This window comes from Chironomus tepperi, unplaced genomic scaffold, assembly GCF_022539635.2.
Source record: "Chironomus tepperi strain 1889 unplaced genomic scaffold, CSIRO-AGI_Ctep_v1 contig_219, whole genome shotgun sequence".
Classification (NCBI taxonomy): Eukaryota; Metazoa; Arthropoda; class Insecta; order Diptera; family Chironomidae; genus Chironomus; species Chironomus tepperi.
This window is the reverse complement of record NW_027226341.1, coordinates 1,749,451-1,766,136: the sequence shown is the minus strand read 5'-3', so window position 1 is coordinate 1,766,136 and position 16,686 is coordinate 1,749,451. Positions and strand designations below refer to the sequence as shown.

The following is a 16,686-nucleotide window of genomic DNA, read 5'->3' as shown; positions in this document are numbered from 1 at the left end:
TCCATCATATAATAATAGTTTGATCAAATATTTTAGAGTTAATAATTTTAAAGTTGTTGAAAGAATTAATAAAATAAAGTAAATCCGAATATCGATCTCTTATTAATTATAATTTTAACCAGTCTCTCAAAATTATCCATTACAATGATATTTCAGATTTGTGTCCTTTCATAACATTTATTGAGAATATTTATAGAATCACATATTAGAAACGTTACTCTACTTTTTTGGTGGTGAAGAAATTAATCGTGATGGAAGTGCTTTAGGTGTAATAAAAACATCAGCATTTGAAAAATCTTCGACTTCTTCTGAAAATTCTGAGAATACGCTAGGAACAAACTCAACATCTGCTCTTGTTGTAAGTAAGGCCTGTAAAACTGAATGATGATCAGGCGTTGTTGGCTCTCGGTTTGTTTTTGTTGTTAATTTCTCTTCTTGTTCCATTAAATTTGGCATTTCAGTAGTGTAAAAATCTTCAGATGAATCGCTATCTTCTCGATCTCTTGAAGTTGTTGTGCTTAATTTAATATCTTTTTCAATCATTTCATCAGATCTACAGTCTAAAATGTCATCGATATAATACATTGTACCCAAATTGTAAACAAAAACTTCTGACTCGACAATTTTAGAACAATTAACAAATACACTAGAATCTGATGAATTCCTATTGATTTTCAATGTTTTTCCACCAACAGTCTCGAATACTGCATCATTTACAAGATCACGATCGTATAGACGTCCTTTTACGAAATGATTCAACATCATGTTAACAAATTTCTTTGATGACAGAGTAGCGTCTGTTAATTGATCAAAGCCATACTTTTCAAATGCATCATCGAATGGGACGAAGAATGTGTAATTGGATCCAACTATTGATAATGCAATTGCTTCAGCGAGATGAAAGAATCTAAAACAACAATTCGAAATGAGTAAAATATAAAGAATCGAGAAAGTCTTCATTGTACCTTGTAATTTGTGTGAAGCGATTGTCTCTTTCGAGGGCAAGAAAAGCATGTGATAAGAATTGAGATCCAAACCAAGGAAAAGCTAATAATGGAGGTGTCTCTTTGTCCTTATTTTGTTGATGCAATTTGGATACTTTAGAGTCTGTCATGAAAAGTACTTCCGATATTATATAAACATCATTTCCATTAGCTAAAGTTGCGTTAGATATAATCGACACATTGTTGACAGTCGGTATTGCTGTTTAAGATTAATTAGAAATTAAGTAAATAAGTCAAATTTTCAAGCAATTGAAGCTTACGTTGATTATTGAAAACCACAATTTCTCCGCCAAGAGTTTTCATTTTATGTTCCTTATCAATTGTCTTTAAATTGAACTGTTGTTTTTGAGGAATAACATGATTTCTCATAATATCTTCCGTGAATTCAGGAACGCTGAATGGATAAAATCCCCAATCGATTGGATGCCATCTTTGGAATGCAGAGTCTGATGGAACCAGAATTATGTAACTGATTGAAGTGTCTATAATGGTAAGGAATATATACTTGAATTTGTAAAGAATTTTTATGATGTTGAATTTTTATTACCTTCCAAAATTTGTGAAAGATTGCTGTTTGATAAGAAATGTTGAAAAACTTTCGTACCAGACTTCATTGTTGACAAATAGTTTTGTAATAATCCAATTTTATTGGCTTTAGCTGATACCTCAGTTTTGTTGACATCTTTTTGCACAAGCTTTTGCGGTTCATTATAGCTGTGAATGATTTTTGTTTACAATTCTCTGCATAATTTAATATTCACTGTTAGTATTACCTGTTATGTTCTTGAATGTTCCTCTTTGCAAAATTATTTTTTTGGTCATTTAAATATCCATCGATTTCAACAAATGAAATTAATTTTGCTGTAAAACTATTGAACTTAAGTACATTTGCATCATTGACTGTCCATTTGTCAGGCGTTAGACTTTTTATTTCAATAGTCTTATGATTCATATTTCCATAGAGTTCTCCATTTTTTAGTGCCTTAATTTGTACACCAGGTATTATGTGCTCGAATACGAAATGCTGTAAACTTGACTTTTCTATACTTTGAATGTCAAAATTCATATTCGGAATGATGATTGTAAACGGTGCATCTGTATCGCAAAAATAAAAAGTTAAATTTTATTAGGAAGGGGGTTTTTAAAGCTATTTGGTATTGTTTATGAAAAAAGCACCTATAATTACAATGTCGGGATTATCTGATTTAACATTAGACGTGATAATATTCAAATTATGCAATCAAATTGATATTTACTTCCAAAAAGAAATGGAAATTTGTTGATTGAATCATTGTTAATTTTTTTAAGGCATGCTTCCCAACTTTCATATCGCACTGTGAACTGATCGTATTTAAAATCGATGCCTAAAATGCATTTTTAGAGGGTTTTGATCCAAAGTTTTGGTTCAGAGCTTGTTGGTCACATCTGGAAGGCTTTCGATGATTGCAGTTGAGTTCTAGCAACATTTAATATTGCTAGCTAATGAATATTAATGCATTATTATTGCACAACCAACAGTTATATAGATTGAATAAATTGAATTGGAACAGGAATAATTCTAAAATGCAAATGAATTGAGGTTCCTAATTTATCTCATTTGTTCCGATTATATTTGAATATTTGAAAATTGCGCTATACATATTTTATTAATGACATCGAAATGTGTCACTCACACTGCATTGTAAATAAAAACGCGTAAAGAATGTAAAATGAATAAAATAGTGATTCACGGTCAGGAATTTCAAGTGAACAAAAAAAAATTCCAGCGAATGTCATACAACACATATTGAAGTACTTACCATTTACAAATTTATATCCATCAACTTCTAAATCATTCAGTAGATGAAGAAATTTTTGACGATTTCCATCGATATTATCCTTGATGAGATGCTTCACATCTGGCAGTAATTTCTTATTCAGAACCTCACTATTTATTAATCTCTTTTCATTATTTCTTTGAACTTCACTTGATATTGAAATGTCAATTAAAACCAAAAATAGAAGTGCTATCAATCGTTGTCGCATTTTTACGTCTATTTCACTTGATTCTCTCCGCACGACAAAAATGTGTCTTTCTTTCTTCTGATTTTGTTCTCTTGCTCTCTGTTATTTATGTTTATTATCAAATCAGTTTCAATTGCTCGTTCAGATCATGCTTTGCATTAAAATTGCCACTAAAATCGCTATAAATCATTTAAATTGTTTAATATAAGCACGTGAATTGCAATAAAGGTCATTGAAACTGTCATTTTTAACTTATGTCGATGCCTTTTTTAATTAATTTTTCAACTTTGAACATTCAGTTTTAATGCGTAATCAGCTAGAATGAATTTTGTATTGAAATTGTCAACAATATTTAAAAATCCTCAGTTATGTTTTGTTTCCTTAACGGTTTCATCATTCCGACTACATATTTTTTTTTGTCATGACTTGTTATACAATTCATTAATGAGATGAACATTGTATATCATTAAGAACGCAAATTACTAACCACATGAGGACACCACACCTTCATTACATGTGATATATATTTAGTCCAGTTTTAATAATTTAATCATAACACACCTGTTCGGTGTTGCCTCTAACTACGTCATATTATAGGCTTATACTTTTTAATTATTAAATTAATGAAGGAAAATCTTGAATTCTTTTTCTTTAGATTTATAAATCCAAAAATTTTGAGCATCACTAGCGCCTTGAGTGCTCTTTCAAAAAGTAATCATCCCATTGCTCTGGTTATAGCAAATTTCTTTAATATTTGATATTAATGTTTATTCAAGAAGAATATTCAAGAGGAAATAAAAAGATAACAGGAGATTCACTCGATTGGGGTCAAGAATTAAAGATCTCATTTCTGCAATAAATCATATGTGATTTAAATTTATAATTTTTGCGCTTTTATGTAGAAACATTCGTTCTCCACCTTCCATATTTTTTCATATGTACTCATGACAACGGGAACGATTGTAAGAAATTGAGTATGAATTATGAATGTCTCATTATCCAATCAACAATCATGAATATAACAAATAGCACAATATGAAGCGATGAAATTTTGAACATTTTGAATGATGTTACTTAAATGACCTCCTTGAGAAAATTTAAAATTATTGACTTCTTCCTTCTTTTGGTATGAGAAATAAAATTCAGTTCTTAATTTAATTATTCAAAAATTCCTAAAATGTTCAACTTTAAAAAAATGCGAATCATCCCATAAAAAAGATCAGATTATTTCTTGTTTTGTCTTTTCATGACTTTTGTTGCAATTCACTTCAATCAATTTCAATTTATGAGACACATTTTAATAATTTAAATTGTCTGTGAAATTTAATGTTGTTGGGTCTTAATGTTCTTGAATGAAATTTTGATTAAAAGGACACTCCAGAATTATCGAGAACTTAATATTTTTTTGTATAAAAACTTATTCTTCAACTTTAAAAATCACAGATATCATTTTAAAAAATTCAGTGAAACTCTTAAAATTACATTTTATATCTCCTTTAATCAGTAACAGATTATTAACTTCTAATCACTTTATTTTCTGACTTTTCACTCTGAGCAGTTTTGCACAACTGAACCGATTGTGCCGTAAACAGATACTAGTTTGCTTATAAACTTTTTCGTAGCAGCCTCTTTTATTATATTCTCTTTCCTCTCTTCGATCGTTGTCAGTACATATGTTATTCACAATTCACAATGCTGTTGAAGTTAATATATTATCCTGTGTATCAATAATGATTGTGATAATTAAATTATTAGAAAAATGCGAAGAAATTTTTATGCATTTTAATAACTTGAGGAATGTTTTACAAAATATACAGTTTAAAATAGATTACTTATGAAGAAATTTTATGTTTTATTCATCAGTTATCGCACATTAGAAATGAATCTATAATGAGTCACATTGAGAAATATGTGTAAATAAATAAACTAGACATTAGACAGACATCTAAATATCTTTGAAAAAAATGAGTGAGACTGAGGCAGTTTCATAATAATGAATATCATTTTCGCTTATAAAATATCACTCGCGTGTGTGAATGAAGCCTAGTCTTGGCACATTATCTATGAAGATAGAATATTTTAAGAATGTCAAACTTAATAACTTAATGGCTTATTATGAAAAGGGAATGAAAATACATTTTCTTTATATCAACAACATTTAATAATTTATAAAGTCACTCTTTTACATGAAAAATTTAATTATTGGAACTTTTTATTTCTTCAAAACGATTTCCATGACAAACAGCGGAACATCACAAATAAATATCAAGAAAAAGAAATTAATTTTACTTTTTATTTCTTTAGAACACTAATTAACACTTGTTCTGCACAGGAACTGATGATCATACACTGCACTAGAAAAATTTAGAGTAGAGCTAGAAAAACCGGAATAAAATATTTTTATTTATCAAAAAGTTGTACTTGAAAATGCATTCCTGATAGAACGAAAGAACGTACAACAACAAACATGCGGTGTTTGTATGGCAACTTTGTTTTGGAACTGTTTCTAGAATGTTTTACGCATGCTACATAAAAACATGAATGTAATGAGGAAAATGCTAAAAAAATAGTAAAATTTCTCAATTTTCTAGTTTTTGGTAATTTTCTATTTATTTAAATAATTTATCTAACTAATTTTTGGTACATGGAAAATTTATTTTGGATGAAAGCTTTTAAATCTTCGGAAAAGGACATTTTTGGTTCGTTGTACTGACTGAAAATGACAAAGAAAATAAATATTTCTAATTCTGTAGACATTTGGCAGTTGAAAGCAAAAAAGCTCAATTCAAAAACGCAAAAGCTCATTCAAAAAATTCAATGCCGTTGAAATCAAACATGAAAATCTTTAATGTAAACTTTTATTGAAAATAATTTATAAATGTATATTTTCAAAAAAACTAACAAAAGCAATCTTTTTATGGCTTCATAATGAATTAAAATTTAAAATAGTTGAAAGAATTCACTTGACCCTTCCATGGTCCAATCAAAAATTCTCTTAATATGCTGTCATAAGGCATATTTTATTATGTTTGTGCAAACTTTGAGGGAATTGATGCAATGGAGAATAATGCAAGCAAATTTATATACATAAAAGCTGACTAACTGGAATAACATTTTTTTGGCATCGGATGGGCAGCATATTTAGTCCTATAAAAATGTACAATACATATGGGAGACGTTTTAATGAACTTTTCCTGAGTGTGTGTATGTGTGTGCATGATAAACATGTTTTACAGCGTGCGATAAAAAAATCTATATGCAAAAAAGGCAACAAAAAAATAAGCTAAAAAAGCTTGTATGACAACACCATATTAATACTGTTGAGCCCACTCACAAATTTTTTTTAAACCTTTGGTTAGTGTTTTTTGGAACTACTCTAAAAATATAATATATTTCGGTTAAAAAAACATATAAAACCACAGTTAATAAAATTTGACATATAATAATGGTTGGTTTATAGATTACCTCACGTTTGAGTGCTTGTTTTGATTCATAATCATTACGTGCTAGTGCTATTCTAACCCAACTCGGACGATCAGGTATAGCTTTATGTATAATCCATGCTAACAGTAACAGGAAATGTTCTAATGCCACAATAATAATAAGTTTTAGTTCCGTTGACATTCCATCAGTTATCTCCCTAAATTCAATAGTCGGGAATTTTTCGTCCATTTCGAAACATTGATTTATTTATTTTATTTTATGTTTAGTTCAATAAAATTTATTAATTGAAAATAAAATAAAGGAAAGAGAGGAAAAAAAATGAGGAATCAATCAATTATTCAGAAAATATATTTATGCTTCTACAGTTTCACTTGTGTTATGATGCGGTCTGTATGCAAATATTTTTTTTATATGTTTCACATGTACACATTTTAATTCACTTACCTCACTTGCGGTGATAAATAGAGAATGCCACAATTGCTCATGATTGATAGGCATGCGAGTACTTCGAATGCGAGTTGCCAAGCACCAGTATTCTTTGCTCGCCTTGCAAACGGACGCCTAAAGGTCTTGCATAGCTTATTTTATAATAAAATAGGGGAGAAGAGATTGAAATAGTTATACACGATGTTGTAAATTTTCCCTGCTCTACTTCACATCAGTGAGCTTTCTATCCATTTCCTATTTTTTAGCTTCCTCAAGTGAATAAGAGTGTCATAAATTTAATTATTAACATTTATTTTACCTTGTAAGCGTCAAGTCGGATTTCGAAAAAGTTATTGAATAATGCCCAGAATGCAGCGAATGGAGCTACTGAGGAAAAAAGTACTACATAGCCAAATTGGATGTACAGCTCTAAATAATCGTCATAGGTATTGTATTCATCTTTTGCACTCTCGCGTATATTCTATTTTTAAGGGAAAAAATACATCATATTTAATTTTTTTTTTAAAAAAGCTCTATAGTTCCACATAATTTTAATATTTTTTTTCGAATTTGATGAAAAATTTTGATTACCAATTATGCCAGCATTTTATGAAATATAATGATTTGTTTCATACCTGTTTGATTCTCGGATCATCATCATCCAATTGTTGAATATTTAAATCATCGTACACTTCTGTCAGTCTTTTAGTATCAATTTCGTTGTCATCGTTATGTTTATTAAATATTCCACCATCACAACAAAACCATAGCACATATTTTTGCTTTAATTTTGGAAGCAGAAATTCTTGGGCATTTTGTACGAACTGAAAATGATGGTTTATCAGAAATTTAATAAAATTCCATTGAAAATAAATTTACCTGCAGAATAAGCATTTGTGTCATGAGTTGATTTTGAAGCATTTTCATATCTTGTTTAACAAATGCAATATAAAATAGACAAAAGAAATTGTTGACGAATTCTAGGACAATCAATTTGTTTACACGATGTCGTTCGTATTGATTTTGGGTACGATGATTTTCCTTAACGGTCAAATAAGTTGCAAAGCGATCGTAGAAAACAGTCAAAATAGCAACAAAGATTGATTGAAAGATAGATGGTATCATAGTGATGTACGATTCATATCCAAATTTTTCAATCAAATAATCCTCAACCCAAAACTGAGAGATTGTCATGAAAGCAGCTCCACCAATGCACAATAAAATTACAGGCACAGATATTAAATAAACTTGAGTCATTGTTTTCCATTGCGGGTATTGTGGCGTCAGTTTTCCTGTGATAGGATCACGTCCTAATTTACCATAATAATCTGGTCGTGGCAACTCAATTGTTGCTAACGATAATGTGCCCCATCTATATGCCATTGCTGAGCATTTTCTTTTCCATATTTCGAGAAAAACTGTCATCCACACGACATAAAAGCAACAAAAATATGGCGTAGTTTCACCATCCCCAAAAAGAAATTGAACAATACCTAGGATTGTTGGTATCACTAATGCGGAAGTATAGAAACCTGTGAATGCCGAAAAAAATATAGAAAGAAAATTCAATCATCGTTAGTGGTGTGACACGTATGACAACTTTTCATTTTACATTTTTCACATATATATCATCTCCTTAAATCTCCCTCTATTTTATCTTTTACCAAAAAAATAAAAATCCGAATCAAATTTTTTATCTGCATATTTGATGAAATGATAATGAATATTATGCATTTGGGATGATATATTTCTAAATTCGGAAAAATATTTGATTGAAAATTTGATTAAAGGAAGCAACTTGACGTCAAGTAAAGTCAAATAAGATGTGTTAATGCCTGGAGCGCACAATAAATCGTTTTGAACTTACCAACAAATGAAAAATAGAATCCGATCGCATCTCCAAAATATTTTCGAATTTTTTCAATTGGTTGATTGTGAAACATTTTCCTTAAATTCCACCATTCTGTACCTAAGCGTTTCATAAATTCTTTGTCATGTAACGTAAACATGCTGACAATCAATTCTTCAGACATTGCAGCGTGAATGATTGATTGTCCATGGTAAAGTGAAACAGCTGCATATCCTGGTAATTGTCGCTCATCTGCTTGCGCCTTGATATTTTCCAATGCATATTTTATCACAAATTGCTTATCTGCTGGTGTCAAAATGTCAACCATTGTCATGTCTACAGAATAGATAGAGAAAAAAAAAATCAACTATATGGATATATAGAAATAGTGAGAAGCGAAAAGGAGTGAATAAACATTCCCAGCAAAGCACGTAGATAGCTGAGATGCTGAAAGTTTTATTTTGCTAACATTTTTAAACGCTTCATGAAGATATGTGCACATATACATACTATCGAATAAAAAATCGTCGAGACATCCAATATTGAAATTTCTCATTCCGTTGCGGGTTGGTTTAGTGAAGCCAATTTCATCAGCAAGATCCAAAAGGCGTAGCTTTGTAGCTGATATGTGTATAATCAAACCTTTTTCCTTGCTAGTTTATCAGATTTGTTGATTGATTGAGGTAGCAGAAATGGATTTAAGAAGAAAAACAGTAATGTTAAATTATTGATTAAAACTAAAGTCTACTTCTGCAAACGGACTTCAAATGCCCTGCCTGACCAGAATTGTTTTAAATTCATTAATTTTTTGTAAGCAAGTATAAAATTTACCTCTGGCAAGGCTCTCGTCGAATCAACAATTGGGCACCTCCATCTGATTTTCTCATCCTTATTTTGTCAATAATCCAGTGAAGGGCATCTCTTTTGATATTTTTATCAAATTCTATCACCATATATGACTTGAATTAGAAATCAAAAAGGAGAAACAGATATACAATATAAATAAAACATGTGACGGAGGAAAAAAATCAGCACTGAAGCTCCCAGTAAAATGGTGAAATTCAATTTGAAACGTGTTTGGGCATAGTATGTGTTTTCTTACTTATATCCTCATTCAACTAGCAAAATGAAATGTAATCAGCTGCAATTTTTCTCTATTTACCTCAAATGAACCAGCACTTTCATCATCCTCGCTCTGTGTGCCACTCTGATCGTGGGCTGATGGTCGTCTCTTGTGTAATAAATTATCATCCGGAAAAAGGAATTCTTTACTATCTCGTCGTTGTTTCTCTTGATCCATAAAATTGAGTAAATTTATTTGAGATTTTCTCTGTTCCATTGACGGTATCATTGATTTGCTACTATTGTGCATCTTTCATATATTCTCAGTAATTTTATTTTTTACTCTGTTTATCGGAAAAGTTTCATGCTAAATTGTACCTTATTGATGTTTGCGTCTCTGTTACTCTTAGTATCACAAATTATCAAGAGAGAATTACTTTTTTTGCCAGATTCCTTGAATTTTGTGAATATTTTTATTCTTTTTATAGAAAGATATTTTCATCTCATCCAGAAATGAGTATCAGTGAAAATTGTTTTAAATCTATACTTGCGATTACTTTAATACATATCAGTTTAATGTTTAATAGAACTCCTTAATCTCTTGATTAACGATTTATCAGTAATGAGTGATTTGAAAACTGCAATATTTTTCAAAGAAAAAAAAAGAACAATTAGAAATAGGGTTAGATTACAAACGACGTAAAAGTGCTATTTAACGAATTATCATATAGTTTATTTCTGATTTTGACTTATAAAAGGAATTCCAATCTTTAGTCGATCCTTTAAAATTATTAATAATTCAGCTATCTTGACAAATTTAGTAAACTAATCCAGAGCAAAACATCATGACAATGACATTGTTAAATCATTCGTCACAACAATATTTTCGAAAATTAATGACGGTCATTAAACTGTCGCCACGACGTAGTGACAAATGCTTTTAAAACGTCATCATTATGATTTGTCACTCAGGTCAACTTTAGTTATTGATCTCAATTTGTCACTAAAAGGTAGACGATTTCAGGTGTAAGAAAATGTAGGTATCTAAATGCCATAATTTCGAAAACTTAACTGGATAATTTACATACTTTCATGAAACCGGTCGACAGTTTCAGATAAACGTATTAAAAGAATGACTCCAAAAAAGGGGAGTTATAAAAACTATTTAGTAGAAGATTTTGTACTTTATTTGTGAACGACCACAAAATTTTGACGAGCGATAAAAGTGTTTCGACAATCAAAAGAAAATAATCAAAGCTCAATTTTTGTATTAAGTGGCATACATGTATAATATGAGTATTTATCTACAAATAATTTTGCGGTTCTCTTTGGGAACGCTTATCTCAAATGTTGTTAATCATAATGCTTGATAACTTAACTGTACAGAAGCAATGTGTTAAAATATCCCAAATTGACACAATTTTTTATAGCAGTCAAATGGCATCCAATTGACAATTTACTGGAACATGAACGCCAATTGACTACCGTGTATATAATTTGTATAGATCGGGTATGTAAAATAGATTGTCAACAAATCCATGCTTTTGAATTTATTAATTGATCACGTGATACACATCGCTCTATAAAAATGTGAAAACAAACTTGAAGCCATTATATATGAGTCACTTAAATACACAGTCTGGCAAAAGATTTCTGATACAGTTAAATACATAATTTAATTTAAATTTTTTTAGAAATGCAGAACGAAATTTGATTTATCAAATAAAACTGTCATAAAAATTCACAAAAATTTAATTGAGTGATTCAAGAAAAAAACATGTTAGTCACACAATGTAATATTGAGAAAACAAATTGACCGACTACTGAGCGAGAAAATTTAAAACTGAGAGACACAAAATTAACACTTTAGTGTTTCGTGCGCTTAATGTGTAGCTTATACGTCATCAAATAACAATTTTTTTCTTGTTCTAAAAATAATTTCGCAGGCATTTCATTTTAATTTGATTGTTCAAGAAATTGTACAAAATGTTAAATTAGCACTTGCACTAATTACTAAATTAGCAATTTAAATATTTACACTACTTCCAAATTATATCTTTTTCCCGAAATGTTTGAATTTTTTATTTAAAACTTTTTCTTCGACAACCTTTAGTCTCGACGAAAACTTATAGCTAAATGAAATTTGAAGTTTTTTTTCTTCTCATTTCTCTTTGACTAATCTTCTCAGAGACTTCGACGTAATCATTTGAGTAGATTTTCAATTAAACACATGATCAGCGACAGTTTTTTTCTCAGGAGAGCGTTTGGTACATTTTCATAAACAAAAACTAGCTTTTTGTTACATCACATGTAATTGAGATGATGTAAGAGTCAATAGACAGCTTTAAATGTTTTCTCATTATTTGTAAGAAAGCTTTAAATGAATCTTTCAAAGCTCTATGTTGAAAAAGTTTACTTCAATAAATTTATTTAATGAACATATCGATTTCTCAAAATTTCAAACTTTTTATAGTGGATTTGAGATGTTTGATAAAATATAGTGTTACTAGTAAAATAAGAGCAACATTGCTAACTAACTAGTAGTAGTAAAAAATTTCATATCATAAATAAATTAAACGAAAGAAAAAAATACGAAATTAATTTAAAAATTTCTTCCAAGAACTTATATAGTTGCTTAAAAAACTTATTCATTTAAAATTTATAATGTAAAAAATTTTAAATTGCATAAATCGGAAGCAAAAAATTGCTTGAAAAGGTATCATACATTTTATATTTTGTACATAAATAAAGTTTCAAAAATTTCTTTTTTGCTTTGACCATCGAAAATTGAAGATAAACTTCTAATAGATATAATCAACAGTTTGTTATATTCTCACCGTAATATGATCCATAGCTGATAAAATCAAAACATTCACGACAGGTACTTTAATAATATTTAAATAAATATGTAAAGCAGTTTTTAAAACTAGTTCCAAAAGCTTTTCACTTTTTTTACACGTTCTGAATATAATCATGCAAAAAAAAGGTTTTATATATTTTTTTAAAAAGTTGGAAGTGCAAGCTTGAAAACTTTTTTTCCATACCGATAGTTTGCATGATTTCTCTTTTTCATACAATCGATAATGATGAAATCATTTGAGAATGGAAGCTATAGAACAAGTTTTTACGAAATGCTTTTATTCCTCATATCTGCTTCGTGATTTTTAAGTGGTTTTTGGTACTTTAGAGAATTAATGATTTTTACTCGGATTTTTTTTTTATGAAATGGTATGTTGCAAAATGAAGGAAAAATTTAAAGCTTAATTTATCTACATTCATATAACTTGCATGTAACAACTGAAGGGTATATTGTTTTACAGTAGTTCATTTATTGTTTCTTCTCAAATGATTTAATGTTATAAATTCTCTTCTTCATATTATTCAAAAATTACTTGAGTATTTAATTCAAAAAAATGTGTGATAAAAATAAATTTAATGAAATTAACAAATTATTTAGTCCATGTCATATTCTTCTCATAATAGTCAATAAGTCCTTGCGGGAATCTTTCACGTACTGTTTTATGTGGAAGACGGCGAATGTTATTGTTATTAAATTTAAGAAGGCAATACAACTGATTATCAACATCAGTAAAGCCAATTACACGTTCCAAAATAAGTTTATTGTTGGGCTTATTATTCTTATCAATACGCTTAACTTTAGGTACATCACGATGAATCTTCTTATCCTTTCCATCTTTTTCAGGTTTATATCCAGATGGACCAGGTTTGCACATATCAGCTTTACTTTTCGAGGATTCTTTCTTTTCCTTGTCATTTGAATATTCCTTGCGTTCACTTGTTTTTGATGAATGGTGTTTCTTTTCATAAGAATCATTTCGATCCTTACTTCCTGATGAGTGATGCTTTTTCTCGTGATTTTCCTTCCGATCCTTATTTTCAGACGAATGATGCTTTTTGTCCTTCTTCTCAGACGAATGTTTTTTTTCGTGAGATTCCTTTTGATCTTTCTTTTCGGATGAATGATGCTTTTTTTCCTTATTTTCATCACTTCGTTCTTTATTTCCTGATGAGTGATGCTTCTTGCTGTGAGATTCCTTGCGATCTTTACTTTCGGACGAATGGTGCTTTTTATCTTTCTTTTCAAAAAAGTCCAATAGCTTCTTACTTTCAGAAGTATGAAGCTTATGTTCATTCTTAATGTACGAATCAGAACAATCATTCTTTTTGCTGCCGTGAGAATCCGTTTGTTCCTTATTTTCTGAAGAGCTTTTCTTTTCATCACAAAATTCACCAGCACTTTGTTTATCATTCAAGGTAGCTTCTTTTTCCGGTTCAACAAAAACATCATTTACACATTTTTCACTTGGTTCGTCATTCAAAGGAACCATAAGTTCATCTTCAGAGTCATCATGATCATAAATTTCTTGTTTAACAGCTGAAAAAAGAATTAAAATTAGAAAGAAAAAAATTTGGATTTTTATTCAAAAACTTACGATTAATACCGTAGTATTTAGCTTCAAATATCTTAATTAACGTTTTATCCAAGTTTTCAGCTGGTTCCCATGTGTTATCACTCTCGGTATAACCTGAATAAATAAATGAAAATTAATTTTTCAAACACATTTTTTTCGATAATTATTTTATGTGCTTACCTTCCCATTTAATATAATAATACGGTTTATCCTTAATCACTTTACGATCGAGGATCTTTTCAACGTAATAAATTTCATCATCCATGATTAAAAGATCACTTAATTAATTAATTAAACAATTTAATTCTTCCACGTTCTTCTCAATATAACAAAATGGAGATTTTTTCTTTTGGTAGATTTGATTTGATCTACATGAGTTCTACAATTATTTTTAAATTTGAAATATACGTTAAATTTTTAATGAATTTATTTCAAAAGAATTGAATTGAATTAAATCTATCATTAAAGCTTAAGAGAAAATTTACATTTAAAAGTACCCATTTTGATTTTTAATAGACAATTTGCGATAAGAATTGAAGCTATTGTGTGTGGATGTTCCTTCATATTTAATTCATTTCTTGTTTTATCTTAGACATGCTTATTGCTAATTTTTTTTTTGTTGCATAAAATATTCATGAAGCGTATTGTGTTTCATGTCGTCTTTCTCTGCCTCATAGCATATAATGAAAGCACTCACATATAATGTAGAATGTGAAAATTAAGAAACTTGTTGTGTATGTAGAACTCTTCATACTTTATTGCTGTACTGTCTAGAACGGCTGCATTCTTCTTACTTCAACTAGCTTCATTACAATAACACGATATAAACAATTTTCATCAAGTATGATACTGTCGATGTTATCCATGTTTCAGCATAAGACTTTATACATGAATAAAATTAATGAGAATTTAAGGTAGGTGTATTAGGAAATTTAATGCGAAAAATTTCATTTTGTGTCGAGTCTTACATACCAATTCATGTGTTCATGATTGTTATTTATGAAATATTTCTATGTAAAATTCTGTCATATTCTCAAAACCTTCCATATGTTATCAACTTGAAAGTCTGAGATGTAAAATATTAAATCTTTCTTGTTTGTCCTTTTTTAACAAAATTTATGAAAAGGTGATTTAATTATTCAATCACATGACATTGAAGGATTCAAGTTTATGATTAAAGTAGGGCTCGTTGATATGCGCACATTCTGTGCAATATGTGCGCATTTTATGTATGAAATACTTGCATAAAATGTGCGCATATTGTATGAAATACTTGCATAAAATGTGCGCATATTGTATGAAATACTTGCATAAAATGTGCGCATATTGCATGCATATTGTGTATTTTTTGCAAGTATTGCATACAAGTGCTAGAATTTCATGTCAATTGTGTACAATACTTTAATATCATGCGCTTAAAGTCATATTTCAATATTATTGATTAAAAATTTTTTGATTCAGCAGCTTTTGAATACGAAATATCAAAATTCATTAAAATAATTTTATTTTAGCACCATTAATGGCTAATAAAATAAGCTATAAAATTTTGACATAAAGAAAATGAAAATAAATACAGATAGGAATTGAAATTTGACATCAGCATTTAAAAAGTAGGAAATTTAACATAAAAAGGGCTTTTGGCAATTTTATTCAATCATCGTTCAGCATTTTTTATGTTTATGTGCTTGCGTTTTTATTTTATGTGTCAATTTTTTTTTGGCTTATTTTTCATTGTGTTCTTTTATGCTTAAACGACTGAGTTAAATCGATGACCCAACAAGATCACTAATCACTGCGACCCTCCAATAAGTTTTCTGAGATTTCAAAAATCTGTCTACCTTGTTGTTATATAATCCTGCTTTATTTCTTGTTAAAAAGAAGTTATGTATGACTGTAAATGAATAGCTTTTGAAAAATGACCATTTGAAATTTTAAGAACCACAAATCCATTTGTATGAGCTTTTCTTTGAGGTCTAAAAGCTATTTCCGCAAAAGTGAACTTCATACAGAAATAATCTGAGTACATAATGGTTTCTACATTTTAATTCCTTTCAGTAGAAATCTTAATAGCAAGAAGCACTTTAACTTTTTAAACTTTTTTTTTTCACTTTTCAAATGAATTTGTTTTCAAGCGAACCGCAAGTACATGAAAAAGTTTTCAAAATGTTCTTCTTCAAAGCGATTAATAGATAAGTAAAGAAGCCTTCAGAAAAATCTCTGCACTCACTTTGTTGGAACTAAATAAGTTAAATGCGGATGCTTCCTACTCATTTAATTTATTAAATTTTTAAATTGAATTTTAAAGACACTAATTCAACTTTAGAATTCGACTGTCTGTGCTTCAAAATTAATTAACAAGCGTACCTGATAATTGCTGTTTCAAACTAAAATTTAATTTTCTTGAAATTTAGTCTACTTATTAAAGTATGCTACAAATGATTTTGCTTAAGCTGTTACAAAACCG

At 29.2% G+C, this 16,686-nt stretch overlaps 3 protein-coding genes across 15 annotated transcripts; all 3 read right to left on the bottom strand.

Annotated features, from left to right (window-relative positions):
* Window positions 1-4: 4 nt before the first annotated feature.
* LOC139090740 (uncharacterized) lies at window positions 5-4,699 on the bottom strand. 2 transcript variants are annotated; one of them, XM_070640544.1, is made up of 7 exons: window positions 4,491-4,699; window positions 2,804-3,187; window positions 1,778-2,099; window positions 1,552-1,718; window positions 1,265-1,486; window positions 966-1,203; window positions 5-907 (listed from the first exon to the last, which is right to left on the bottom strand). In XM_070640544.1, the coding sequence occupies exons 2-7, from the start codon at window positions 3,027-3,029 to the stop codon at window positions 220-222; spliced, it is 1,863 nt and encodes a 620-aa protein (XP_070496645.1). In that variant the 5' UTR covers window positions 3,030-3,187; window positions 4,491-4,699; the 3' UTR covers window positions 5-219. The 2 variants fall into 2 exon arrangements, with proteins under 2 accessions (XP_070496645.1, XP_070496646.1); XM_070640545.1 differs by having other exon boundaries at window positions 2,804-3,178.
* Window positions 4,700-5,591: 892 nt separating this feature from the next.
* Axs (Abnormal X segregation) lies at window positions 5,592-10,431 on the bottom strand. Of its 12 annotated transcripts, none has more exons than XM_070640572.1 (11): window positions 9,890-10,430; window positions 9,559-9,686; window positions 9,238-9,380; window positions 8,746-9,063; window positions 7,758-8,410; window positions 7,514-7,702; window positions 7,198-7,359; window positions 6,897-7,030; window positions 6,474-6,648; window positions 6,343-6,384; window positions 5,592-5,721 (listed from the first exon to the last, which is right to left on the bottom strand). In XM_070640572.1, exons 1-10 carry the CDS (start codon window positions 10,097-10,099, stop codon window positions 6,364-6,366), a joined length of 2,133 nt encoding a protein of 710 aa, XP_070496673.1. In that variant the 5' UTR covers window positions 10,100-10,430; the 3' UTR covers window positions 5,592-5,721; window positions 6,343-6,363. The 12 variants fall into 12 exon arrangements, with proteins under 12 accessions (XP_070496673.1, XP_070496667.1, XP_070496668.1 ...); XM_070640566.1 differs by having other exon boundaries at window positions 6,343-6,379; XM_070640564.1 differs by lacking the exon at window positions 5,592-5,721 and adding an exon at window positions 5,851-6,260 and having other exon boundaries at window positions 6,343-6,379; window positions 9,890-10,431.
* A 2,689-nt stretch (window positions 10,432-13,120) lies between these two features.
* Window positions 13,121-14,560, bottom strand: LOC139090749 (chromo domain-containing protein cec-1-like). The gene is made up of 3 exons (XM_070640554.1): window positions 14,403-14,560; window positions 14,244-14,336; window positions 13,121-14,185 (listed from the first exon to the last, which is right to left on the bottom strand). Exons 1-3 carry the CDS (start codon window positions 14,485-14,487, stop codon window positions 13,239-13,241), a joined length of 1,125 nt encoding a protein of 374 aa, XP_070496655.1. The 5' UTR covers window positions 14,488-14,560; the 3' UTR covers window positions 13,121-13,238.
* Between the last annotated feature and the right edge of the window lie 2,126 nt (window positions 14,561-16,686).

What these genes read in the sequence shown, in the direction of transcription:
- LOC139090740 (XM_070640544.1), bottom strand. Translation starts at nt 3,029, where the DNA reads ATGCGACAACGATTGATAGCACTTCTATTTTTGGTTTTAATTGACATT. An exon ending in AACATTCAAGAACATAACAG is followed by an intron (nt 1,719 to 1,777) that starts GTAATACTAACA and finishes AATCATTCACAG; the next exon opens with CTATAATGAACCGCAAAAGC. An exon ending in TCTTTCACAAATTTTGGAAG is followed by an intron (nt 1,487 to 1,551) that starts GTAATAAAAATT and finishes TTACCATTATAG; the next exon opens with ACACTTCAATCAGTTACATA.
- Axs (XM_070640564.1), bottom strand. Translation starts at nt 10,099, where the DNA reads ATGCACAATAGTAGCAAATCAATGATACCGTCAATGGAACAGAGAAAA. An exon ending in CGACGAGAGCCTTGCCAGAG is followed by an intron (nt 9,381 to 9,558) that starts GTAAATTTTATA and finishes CTGATAAACTAG; the next exon opens with CAAGGAAAAAGGTTTGATTA. An exon ending in ATGATCCGAGAATCAAACAG is followed by an intron (nt 7,360 to 7,513) that starts GTATGAAACAAA and finishes CCTTAAAAATAG; the next exon opens with AATATACGCGAGAGTGCAAA.
- LOC139090749 (XM_070640554.1), bottom strand. Translation starts at nt 14,487, where the DNA reads ATGGATGATGAAATTTATTACGTTGAAAAGATCCTCGATCGTAAAGTG. An exon ending in TTATTATATTAAATGGGAAG is followed by an intron (nt 14,337 to 14,402) that starts GTAAGCACATAA and finishes TTATTTATTCAG; the next exon opens with GTTATACCGAGAGTGATAAC. An exon ending in TAAATACTACGGTATTAATC is followed by an intron (nt 14,186 to 14,243) that starts GTAAGTTTTTGA and finishes TTCTTTTTTCAG; the next exon opens with CTGTTAAACAAGAAATTTAT.